At 46.3% G+C, this 12,316-nt stretch overlaps 1 protein-coding gene across 1 annotated transcript; it reads left to right on the top strand.

Moving 5' to 3' along the window:
* Nucleotides 1–7,743: 7,743 nt before the first annotated feature.
* Nucleotides 7,744–12,256, top strand: LOC135825953 (uncharacterized). The gene is made up of 5 exons (XM_065338595.1): nucleotides 7,744–7,952; nucleotides 8,396–8,599; nucleotides 9,438–9,575; nucleotides 10,467–10,558; nucleotides 11,442–12,256. The coding sequence occupies exons 1-5, from the start codon at nucleotides 7,859–7,861 to the stop codon at nucleotides 11,895–11,897; spliced, it is 984 nt and encodes a 327-aa protein (XP_065194667.1). The 5' UTR covers nucleotides 7,744–7,858; the 3' UTR covers nucleotides 11,898–12,256.
* Nucleotides 12,257–12,316: the final 60 nt, after the last annotated feature.

The following is a 12,316-nucleotide window of genomic DNA, read 5'->3' as shown; positions in this document are numbered from 1 at the left end:
CAGTTTACGCTCTGTAACATAATTTTGCCGTCATGCAGGCTATCAACACGATCGTGCTAGTGTGTTTAGCAGTCACCATGGCCCGTGCTCACCTTGTACAAGGTAAGACAACAAAGACATTTGTTTGGAAACTAGAGGAAAGAATCGGCGTGGAAGGAAGCGACTGCGTATAGATTTCGGGCTACAGTACGACTCTCGTACTTGTAAATGTTTATTGCAGGTAAGGGTGACAGTTGTACGGTGAGACGAATGCTGAAAGCCGGCATCACGCACTCAAAAGCTCAGAAGTTCGAGAAGAACGCATTACAGGTACCTGTAACAGAGCGTATCATGTCAAAAATGAATCTTGCCGTCCTCGGATACGTCCTGAAAGGCTCTCTCACTGAAGCGAACACTGTTCAAGGCTGCATCCGTAAGTCTCGTTCTTTTCGACTCTCTCGTACACACCATAACAACAACAACAACAATAGAACTGCAGGGTCGCAGCAACAGCTGCTCCAATTCTTGCACCGCATGTGTATTAATATAACTATGCCACAGGTACACAGCATTTAAACATAATTATGGCAGTAGCCTGGTACACATCGCTTTAGCATAACAAAAGGAAAACAACGCAAGACAGTAAGCGATCCAAGCCATGGTGCAATGGATACATGAACTTCCGGTCGAAATGCGTTCACCACGGCCTAGTGCACTGATTAATGGGAATTGCCGCCAGCGACAATGGTGGAGATGCTGAATAACCCCAAATGGGCCAGTCTAAAGCCAATGTGCTACCTTAATACAGAATTATCTGAAAATTGACCTACACACGGAAACATGCTCGCCACATACACGCACTACTGCTTACTCAGCCAATAAATCCATATGCACATACATATCTAGCAATGACTATCCAATTGGGTGGGCGGGTGGGATTCGCAACTCTACAGCAGTATTGCAAGAACAAAAAGAACATTGTCTTCAGACAAGCATGCACGTTCATGTGCATGCTGCAACTCCGCACTGTGCAGCCAGTGCGTACCGCACTCCCAGCACAGTCCGTGAACTCTGGACTGTGCACTCGCGTTTCGAAAAGAACAGCATTTCTTGTTTACTTTGTTGCTCTTATCCAACAAGAAATGAGGCATTTCTTTTCGACTCTCTCGTACACACCACAACAACAACAACAACTTGCCAACTCCGCGGACTGACCGCTGTCTCCATTCTCCCCTGTACAAGGCCCTTCATTACTTTAATTGCCTGCCCACCCAGCTTCGCGAAATCCCTTCTCGTACTCCCTTCAAATCCGAGATATCCCTGCTGTTGCACAACTCTGTATGCTCGTGTGGCGACCACCCCTGCCCGTACACTTAAGTAGTCATTAACCCCTAGGCCCTGTCCACCCAATGCTTCCTCACTCTTTCTCCTTTCTTACACTATTATCTCTTATTGGCCACTGGCTATCGTGAGAATAAAGAGTTGAAACAATAGAACTGCAGGGTCACAGCAACAGCTGCTCCAAGAAGCACAAAGCATAGCTGGCGGCATATAGACTGCCAAGCAGCGAGACATGCGTTCTGGCTGTTGACTTGACTTGCCTGGAGCACACAGTGGGAGAATGGCATGATCACTTCTGCGCCACTGACTGCCTCCTCCCCCTTAGCTTGATTGCTTGTAGCGTCCGCGCTCGGTTGGCTCTGCCGCAGCACCTTGAGTCATAATTGTAAGCCTGTAGCTTTCACCCTTATCATGCCTGCTGCTCGGGTTAACACCTGTAGTGTCCATGTATGCCTGTAGCACAACTCCGTGCATGACCGTATGCACCACTCGCAACATACATAACATACAGACACAATGCAAACGGACGCTTAATGTCGCATGTAACTATCGACAGAATATTAAATTCAATGTGTGGCCACCCAGACCACGGTGACGAACATGAAAACGAATACAACGATACTTCAACATTGACTGTCATCATAGCTGTAGTGACATCCTCGGCAAGTGCTCCAATTGCTCTTCTACACCTCTCTCATAACAACGATTACAAAGCGCCTGAAGGCCGCTCGCCCGTGCAACATTACGTGCGTACCTGTGGTTTTCTCTAAATTCTGGCTAGCACACTTAACTCATGGACTCACCTCTTTGCGAAGCTAGTGCTCTGGGTGCAACTTCGAGTTGATACATCTGTACGTGTTAACCGGGCAGCTTATAGCTGTACGTGTGCCTATAGCACTTGCCCTACCGCACCTGTAGCATGGAGGCAAACTTCCGCAAGCTCTCATTTCATGCACCGTCAGACATACTCAGGCTCTCCCGCATACAAACACGCGCCAGGTATGCTGTCAGCAATCACAGCCACTAATTGCGCACAATTTCAAAGCAAAGATCTCGGACTTCGGCATGCCGTAACCAAACAAATTCCATGGGCATGACCCCTGCAAGAATGTATTCTCATCCTTTGGCAACCACACGCACTCTTTCACAAATCCGTACCACGCAGCTCCGTCATGCAATTTTGGCCACCATGGGGCTGACCGCCAGCTCCGTCATGCAATTTTGGCCACCATGGGGCTGACCGCCAGATCTGTCATGCAATTTTGGCCACCATGGGGCTGACCGCCACTCTGGTACAACAAGAGTGCCATGGGTTCTGCATGCTAGCAGCATATCGATTGTACGTGAAATAAGGTAGATTGGGAGAACCATCCACACCCTTTCAATGGACCAATCCACTGTGAACGCATCAATCGCAAAGCACTCTGGGTTCCACCACCTGGAGCAGTACTTACTGAGCTGCTTAGTCTTAAAACTGGCAAAACAATCTAGGGTGTAGGGGCCTCATCTCCCTTCCATTTCCCGGAATAATGCAGAGTTCATTTGCCAATCGTCTTGGTCAACAACCTTCAAATAATAATCAGCCAGCTCGTTCTCTTCCCGAGGTACCCATTCTGCCCTAATCCTTACGCTAAAACGCCTGCACAAGTTGTGTATTGCCATAGCTTCCTCTTGCAAATGCTCTTTGCGGCTACCGTTTTCAATAATGTGTGCCGCTGCCTGGTTGTCTGTGCGATGTATGCAAGCCTTCCCAGCAATCTTCGGTGCCAATGACTCCAGAACAAGCTTAACAGCCCTAAGCCCATGTACAGTTGGCAACGTATACCCATTGCCCTCCAACGACGCACTAGCACCCTGGTTACCTTTGTAAAAATGTAAGGGGCGGTTGACAAACCTAACGGCAAGACGCAAAACGTATAGTATGCTGCTTTTCCCTGGGGGGTTACCCAACTGAAACCAAGATATCTCCAGTGGCTTTCTGCTATAGCAATGTGGTGGTAGCCACTCTTCAAGTCAAATGTAACCAAGAAATCGTTCTTCTCATATACATCTGCCACCTCCTTCAAATCTTCCAGTTTGAACTTGAATATAGCCAGGTGTTTGTTGAGGTACCTTAGGTCTAGAACAAGCCTCAGCTTCTTCCCATTATCCACCACTCCCAACGGGCTACACACTGACACTTGGTCTCTGTTAACCTCTTTAATACAACCGCGAGAACGCATATCTGAAATGGCCTCCCCGACAAAATCTGGAAACTCATGTGTACTTTTGTGGTTGTCTGACCACCTGGGCCGTGGCAATCTAACAAACGGCAGCGTGTATCCATTATTGATTACTTCAAGTTTGGTGCTCCGATTTCTTCCCAGAACTGCACGTTTTTCTTTAGACTGCCAATGACCACCCTGTCCCGGTCCCCTCCGAACTCCCCATCCATGCTATGCAACATAGAATAGGTTTCAGCACCTAATTCATTGCTATGAAATGACATATCATAGTCGTCAGCTGCACAGGGTTCAGGCATTTCGCGGCTGGCTAGCTGAGTGCCGGCGGGGACACACGCGAATGTAGTGGCCTGTTTCGCCGCAATGGTGGCATGCAAGTTTGCATTGTGGGCACCCCACCCCTTGGCCGACTGGGACGGAGTGCGGGGGAGAAAGGGCTGCTTGGCTTTTGGCGCAGGGGGGGGGGGGATTGGATGGCTGCCATTAGCCTTTTCCTTTTCTGCGGGCACCCGACAATCCCCAGCATCTCGCTACCCTCTGCAAACTTTTTGGCTGCCTCCTGCCCGTGTGCAATAACCAGCCACTCTTGCCTATCCCGCAACAAGCTCTCACCTTGCTTGGTGGCTCGCCTTGCCCTGTTCACCTTCCTCTTCCGTAGAGCAGCACGCACTTCGCGAAGCTCTTCCAGCACAGCAGCGTTTGTCTCGTACTGTCTCTCGTACGAGGGGTTCTTCCACCGCCTCGACGAGGTTGACCGGGGACACACTGAACGACTTCTCGAGTTTTTGGCCTTTTTTGATTTTTTGCGACGACGGCGAGACTCGGGAGATGACGATGAAGACGGGTATGACGACGGAGACGAACAGGGGGAAGATGAGGATGATGATGAGGATGATGCCGACGATGATGGGGACCGACGACGACGACGACGGCTTGACCGTTCCTTGGCCAGCGCCGATTCTGGGGCGCCGATCCTCAACTGCTGCTCCTGCAGTTGGGCGTTCGGTTCGGCTCCACTGTCGGAGCTGCTTACTTCAGGTCTGCTTGCTGAGGCAGGCAAACTACCTCCCCTGGAGGATCTGCTCCGGCCTCTTGGGGTGGAAGATCGTCCACGTCCAGGCATGATCAGACAGATTACACTAAAGAAACAAAGAGAAAATTCGCAACTGTACAGCAGCAGTGCAAGATCAAAAAGAACACTGTCTTCAGACCACCATGCACCTTCATGTGCATGATGCAACTCCGCACTGTGCAGCCAGTGCGTACCGCACTAGCAGCACAGTCCGTGAACTCTGGACTGCCCACTCGCGTTTCGAAAAGAACAGCATTTCTTGTTTACTTCGTTGCTCTCATCCAACAAGAAATGAAGCATTTCTACATTCGAATTTGCTTTCTCTTTGCAATACCAACAAAGTCCAACCCTTCCCGTACCTTACCAGTATACACAGGTATTAGCAACGGAAATCGTAGATCCTTCCGCCTCGTTTTGGTATTCGTTGATGTTGTGTGTCTTGGGTTTTTTGTGTAGTGCGTGCGTACGTCAGTGTGTGTGGGTGTATGTACTTGTTAGTTTCCGTGTTGCGTGTGTACTTTCGCGTGAATGTGTGTGCATACGTTTCTGTTTAATTTAGAAAAGCGATCCTGTCAGCTTTTCTATTATGTGTTATGTGGATGTGTGCGTATGTGTGTGTGTTTGTGTGTGTGTGTTATGTGTGTTTATGTGTGTGTGTTTATGTGTGGGTGTGTTTACGTGTGTGTGTATGTGTGTGTTTTATGTGTGTGTGTGTGTGTGTTTATGCGTGTGTGTATGTGGGTGTGTTTATAGATGTGTGTGTGTGTGTGTGTGTGTGTGTGTGTGTGTGTGTGTGTGTGCGTGTTGATGGGGGGAGGGGGGGGGGGGTGACTGTGCACATGTTTTCAGGTGTTAATTTACCCCTTTTGTTGTATATCCTGCGATGTGCATGCGTGTGTACACGTGTGTGACTGGATACAGGGAAATCATCGAAGGTCTGCAAGACATACTCTCCATGCGCGAATGATGGAGTGTGTCAGCTGTCGCTCACTAAAACGTCATAATTATGTATGCAAGTGCCACACTGATTTCACCGGGGAGTTCTGCCAGACGCGCGAGTATGAGCTGAGTTTAGCAAATGTTTGCATAGTTAGCACATCGGGATATAGAGTTAATTGATAAGGACGTTTAGCAACGCGAGAGTTCGAAAGAAAATTCGAGTCTGGGAATAAGTACAGAAACAAAGCCCGAAACTTCAAAAACTTGGACGCGAAGTTGCAGTGATTTGCAAGTAACTTTCTCTTTTCTCGGTACGCGTTTGTCAGCAGGGAGTAGTAATTTAACCGTCTACAGATTGCTGTCTACCACATTGGCTTTCAATGTTATAACTATTTTGGTGACATATTTTGCTCTTGGGGAACATTTCAAAATTAAAAATTAAAAGTATTTAAAAATGTTCACAAGGGCAATCGAGGCTTGTTAGTCGCTAGTTTTAAAAGAGTAGCGACTTACAAGACTCGATTGCCCTTGTGATTCTGTGTGTTTATCTTATCCAGAAAATTGTACTATATACCGATTCATCGTGCCTGCAGGGTTGGGATTAGTCGGTATATACAGTGATGTGAATGAATGCTTCACAGCCTTGTGCCAGCTTTGTGATAGTCTCCACCTAGTCTCTAGGTAGTTATCCCCTGATGGACTTCGTGGACACTGCGCGGAAGACTGTCACGCAGCCTATCTGGACTGTCATTGAGCCAGAGCAGCGCAGTATTGTCGATAAATAATTACACACCTTCCACATAACTGGGAAGATCATTTTTAATATACACTTGGAAAAGGAGAGGCCTAAGGATGGATCCTGTGGTACTGCGGACAGAACAGGTGAAGTTAGTCAATGTGCTGGTAGTAGTCTAGGCCTCCATTTCCCAAACGTTCAAAGGCCCAGTTGCCAGAACCATTAAAAGTTTTTGAGTGGGCTTGTTGCCTTACTTTTAGCGTTTTTGTCCAGTGGCTGAACGGCACACCCTTGTAGCGGTAAAAGGGTTGAGCAAAGAGATAGCGCACCAAAGCATTGTAGCATTGGTCGAGCAGTGACAACGTTCATCATCCACTTACACTCATAGCACCATACACAGCATAGTAGCAAGACCTGTTACTGACTTTCATCATTATTTTTATGCATGACGTTCAAAAGGTTGACTCTACGATTCCGCTCATATTTTGCCGGGTGATTTGGGTAGTGGCCACTATTGAGTAAGAAAGAAATAGCCCATGCTCGTTCTGGAATGAATGAAAACACGCATTGTCGCAACCGATGAATGCAGCGAGTACCAAGGTCCATAGCAAATATCTGAAACGTTCTGCTTCCTTGCCGTTTCAGAGTCGTTCCAGCAGATTAGTAACCGTCAAGTCTGCAATACTATGATTATTAAATAACAACCATGGACACGCACTAGGTGACAGATTAGTGCAGTCAGCGAAATGTTATTTAGGAAGTTGACGTCAGTGTCGTGAACATTAACGGTAAATGATTATGTACATGTACATGCTTGCAGGGATCGTCCACTGCGGGCCGATTCATATACATCAAGTAGAGATGTGCTCAGCGGCTAGAGATTCCTTGACAGTAGGATCCGTAGGTTGCTGGGGACCATTTAGAAGTCTGTAACCTGTCAGTTAGCCGTCAAGTGGCTGAACTCTGACAACTTGGTGAAAGGACTCTCATCACCTTCTCCATCACCTTCTCCGTCCTAATTTCCAACTGCGCTGTAACTGGTACGGGTTCCCTCTGAATGGCCTCTGACGTTGACCTCACCAACGTACATGTTGTAAGTGATAGGACTCTCGGACTCTGGTAAAGGTTGCGATCTCGAGGGAGCCATATCATCAGGGGTTGACTATAACCCCCCCCCCCCGTCATTTCACATTCATTTTCCATTCGCAGTCGTTTGACGAGCCAGGAAATGTTGAACTGATAAAAATAGAATTATTCATAGACGCGTGGAAGTGAGGATATTAGGCATGAATGATTTACCCGTAGTAGCCTGAAAATGAGCTTGAAACATCGCATAAGGACTACCGGTAGTCGGAACACTAACGTTGAGAATTTGGAATCAAAAGGCGATTACCAATCGCTTGCAATTAGTTCCCCCGGGAGGAGACATGATATAAAAGGAGGAGCTCTCATAAGTTTCAATCAGAGTCATTTGTGTTTCTGCCGCCGTTCACCATTATAGTACCCAGCAGACAAGATCTCCTTCTAGCCGGATTCTCGACACGAGGCTTGGCAACTTCTTGGAGAACAATGGCGTCTCCTTGCTCCAAGATCATCGTGATCGGGTTTGCAATCGCCTTTGCTACTACCATCCTCGCCGCCAGTGACTCAGAGGAAGTGCAAGGTATGTACAACAGACGGCTTTATTCGGGAGCTGTGGACAGTGAATGCCTGCTTGTTTATCAGTAGGCAGCCATTTTCTTTCAACAGTTTCGACAACTCTTGCCAAAGTTACTAGGGCACCTCAACTCGAACTTTCCAAGTACATGTACAGCCTCGTGGCTGCATACGTCACTTCAGAATAAAAAAAATAATTGAACTGACTCACTGCGTTTTGTATTATGTTACTTGGGTATACCAAACAGGCCTATGGTCTTCTTTACAGGGTACCCATGGAGAAATCTTAGGCAGCTAACGCGAAAAGCAGGCAAGGTATGCTAGACCGTATGACATCGGGTAGTGCATGAATTAAAGCGGCCAGCACCAATATATGAGAGACTGTAGAGTCCTGGCCGTGTGCTATCAATGAGCTCGGAAATGAGCAAAATGATTTTTTTTTCATTCCAGGTGGATCTGGCACTCCCCCGAATAGCTGCTTCGTGCAATTGATGCTTCATGCGGGCATCGACCTCAGCGACGCCCTGGCCTACGAAGGAGTTGCGCTCGATATTCCATTGAGCCTGGCTCAGATTGAAACATGGCGGGCGGCGACGCTAGCATGGCTGCTGAATTGTCCAACTGATCATGTTGTGGCCATACAGGACTGCATTGGTGAGACTGCTTTTCAAATATGCCTGTTGGTCTGTCGGATTAACCTTTTTTTCATGGTTCAGTAACTTCAGTGGCTTTGGCCTAACATTACTCTCTGATTCAACATCTGAAATTGATTCCCCCAGGCCTGGCGGTGGACGAGAATGATTTCCGAATAACATTTGGCATTGGCATTCTAGCACACTGACCAGTTTCTACCTTTGCCACCGGTAGAATCTCTAATCCCTATGGTTGATAATATAATAGGTACCCACTATCTTTATAAACAGAGGTCAAAATGAAGAAGTCAAAAGCGTTACGGATTTAACGGACTTAGGGCCCTCCATAATTTCCGATGTTTTACACAATAAGAAAAAGTTTCTTTTACGGGTCCGTGGTTTAAGTAGAGTTTCGTTTCGAAAATTTTTTTATGTGAGACATCAATGCTTTCAATTTTTCAAGTCAATCTATATTTCGTTCAGGGTGGGGGAGAGTCCAATCTAAACTTTTTCGTTTCGTGAAAATTATCGATAATGCCGGTTGGTCCTTTATGCAACTCCAAGTTGAATCGCGCGTTTTTGCCTATACATTGTATGTGGAGTGGAAAGGGTGGGAAAGAATCCCTCTAGCTGTCTGTTTTTCAGCTACATCCATAACCGCATCGCAATAACTGTGAGGATTCAGTCACCTTTTCATCAGGTGATTCGAAGGCTTCATAAAGCAATACCAATTATGCAGGACCCCAATAAGGGTAAACCGAATTTGGGCCACCTTTCTATAGATTTCCAACGGTTGCTGTCTGCACTCAGGCTGTGTAAAGTGTACATGGATATAATCTGCTTCGTGAACTCTTCTACAGCGGGCCGTTCAACAGCTTGCAGTTCATATCCAGGGCCTTGTTTCAATAGTGGACAGTGCCTTTTCACCACCGGACTGGATGTCAACGCATATGTATGCCGGTGTCCGACGAGTTACAGCGGTCAATATTGTCAGGATGGTAAGTCTGTACGTGCTCTTTGTTTTATCTCCAATCATACACATAGCCCTGTATGCGTAGTCGGTACAGTACCTGTACAACGTCATAGCACTTGAATGTCAGAACTGTGATTGACGAAATCTTTCAAATTGAATAATTATGACTGCCGATAACCATCTTGGCATTTCGAAGTTTATCTCCTCTTCTTTGGTATAGTTTCCGAATTCTTTAGTGTGCGTCTTGACATAGATTGTCAAGTACTGTCATTATTCCGCGGGGTTGATCCACAGTCATATTGGTCCACAGCCATATTGGTTGCATCAACTTAGTCCAGACACCTCACACTCTAGAGTATAGTATAACCTATAGTCGTAGGCAAATTGTGTTTTAGGGAAGGTGAGGAGTTGAAACGAACTTCAAGTACGAGTACACAAGTGATTTGTAAGAAGACACATTTCATAAAACTGTTCGGATGGAGAGCCAAGGGCATATTATTAGAAAGGAAAAAGGATCAAGGAACTACAAGTTACGGTACAATGTCCACTAACACCACCAGCAGCTACTAACCAATGAGCTCATGCGATAACATTGCACGACACTGATTGTTTAGATGGTGGTGGTGGTATTAGTGGACATTATAGCGTAACTTGTACCTCCTTGGTCCCTTTTCTTTTCCATAATACTTCGAAGTACTATTATTTGTGTGCTCATACCTACACTACCCCAGTTACATTGCTTCGGCTCTGTAAAGATGTTGCCGCGCTGCCAGTACAATATCTCACCAGCCTGCTTGGTGCCAAACTGTGGAATACTTCCCACTTCACTTCACTTGTGAGAATATTAGCGTGCATGAGGTTGATAAAGCGACTTTCCTTACTCTTCGTTCGTTATTCATTTTATGCACTGCATTAGTTGATGCATCAATCGTCCACGATGTCGCGGAAATGCAGAGAAAGATCAAATCATTGGAGAAAAGCCTGGACAAGCAAGCAAACAAGACGGCGGTAAGTTAGCTGAGTCTTATTTACTCATATTTCTAGTTATGGTTTATTCGGTGGTAGTGAGTGGTGCAATTCCTCCAGAACGGACACGGATATTTTCGTTCTTTGATAATCATTTCTGAAATAGCGGTTATCAAAGTTTTGAGCTAGGAAATCGAAATTTGGCATTGCGTTTCGTATACTAGATATTATACGAAGCATTTATGCTACCGCAATGGAAACCAAGGATTGAGAAGATGAAGAAATCGCTTCGAAAATGCCAGTTGTTCGGATAAAAAATCACTAGTAGAATTGTGTTGGTTTCTAGGTGTGGCTGATTTTTAGTTCTATGACATAAAAAATTTCAAATGGGTACATGTGGTTGAACTGCATGCCTGTACTTACCTGTGCTGTCACATTGGCTAATCCCGATTGGAGGCAAACATGTGGAAACTTGATCAGTTACTTGTTTTAGAATTGCGATCAGCAGAACGAGCTTGACCGACATTTCACAAAGGCTATAATTATTGTTTTCAAAACACGAGTGGATTCGCAGGCGGTGAAGAACAGGGAAGCCATTGTGAAATGTCGGGTCAGCTCGTTCTGTTGATCCCAATTCTAAAAGTGTTTTCACCTTGATGCTTATTTACAGTTAGTTGTGTATGGATACAAAAGAGAAAAACCAAGGAACTACAAGTTACGCTATACTGTCCACTAACACCACCGGTTACTAAACAATCAGCTCATGTGATAACATTGCACGACACTGACCTCGACGGTACTGACGATCTACAACTAACTGGCTTACAGCTCTAGCACATCTTGGATGCGCTCTCCAACAGCCTTCTAACTTGGCGCCCCATCTGAGTTCACTTGTGTATGTGTTTGATATTGTTTGATAATGTAGCTCTTGGGAAGTGGCTGCAACCTGAGAACCTTGGGATACAAATATCAAAGCCGTCACAATTTGTTTGATCACAAGGACCGTGGCCAATTGGCGTCGATCACGTTCATCAAGAAACGCACCGACACCGTTTTGAAGCTGTCCTACTCTAGTAACATCCGTACACGAGGTGCCAGAAAGTACTTGCGCTGGTTCTTCAAGATCGATGGGAAGGAGTGCCGTCAGCCAACGCCTATTGATATTGGCATGCGGCAGGATACGAACGACAACACTCACGTTCCCGCCGTCCTGACAGGAATCTGCGAATCCATTGCTAAAAACGGCGCATCTCTATCAGCTGGACACCACAACATTACGGTTCACGTTGGCCAATTGTCTACGCGTCCCATTGCGGATGGCCATTCACAGTGGCACACCACGTCTATCCTAGAAGTTCAAGAAATGTGTCCTCAGTTCTGATTTCTAGGTAGCTGCGACATTCCCCTTGCATGTCCATGGAGTGTGCGGGCCAGCTCTGTATTGCTGTTGGCAACCTGTACGAAATGAGAAGAAAAAAGAGCTTCCTTCTTACACTAGTAAAATATGTTGCCTCTCCCAATATTCTCTGCATACTATATCGCCCTACCAGGATAAAACCCGTCGCGGTTACTGCCTTTTCTCTCACCCTGTACTCATTATTCTACTGTTTTCATACTTTGGTTTCCCTATCACTGTCCTACACTCTCCATGGCCTAGATAGTGGCTGCGTCGTATAGTATAATTATAATAATGCACGTGCGAATTTGTCATTGGAGAAATATTTTCCGCTTTTCACTAGAGATTCGTGTGGTGTCTGGGTTCAGCTGTCAAACTCCCATAGCTGACAGACGGACCTGTCA

This window comes from Sycon ciliatum, chromosome 10, assembly GCF_964019385.1.
Source record: "Sycon ciliatum chromosome 10, ocSycCili1.1, whole genome shotgun sequence".
Lineage (NCBI taxonomy): Eukaryota > Metazoa > Porifera > Calcarea > Leucosolenida > Sycettidae > Sycon > Sycon ciliatum.
Note: the sequence above shows the minus strand (reverse complement) of the source record. Positions and strands in the feature narration are given on the sequence as shown.

Excerpts from the sequence above, each read along its gene's own strand:
- LOC135825953 (XM_065338595.1), top strand. The coding sequence starts at position 7,859 with ATGGCGTCTCCTTGCTCCAAGATCATCGTGATCGGGTTTGCAATCGCC. Across the intron at positions 8,600-9,437 it reads GGCCATACAGGACTGCATTG|CGGGCCGTTCAACAGCTTGC; the intron begins GTGAGACTGCTT and ends ACTCTTCTACAG. Across the intron at positions 9,576-10,466 it reads CGGTCAATATTGTCAGGATG|TTGATGCATCAATCGTCCAC; the intron begins GTAAGTCTGTAC and ends GCACTGCATTAG.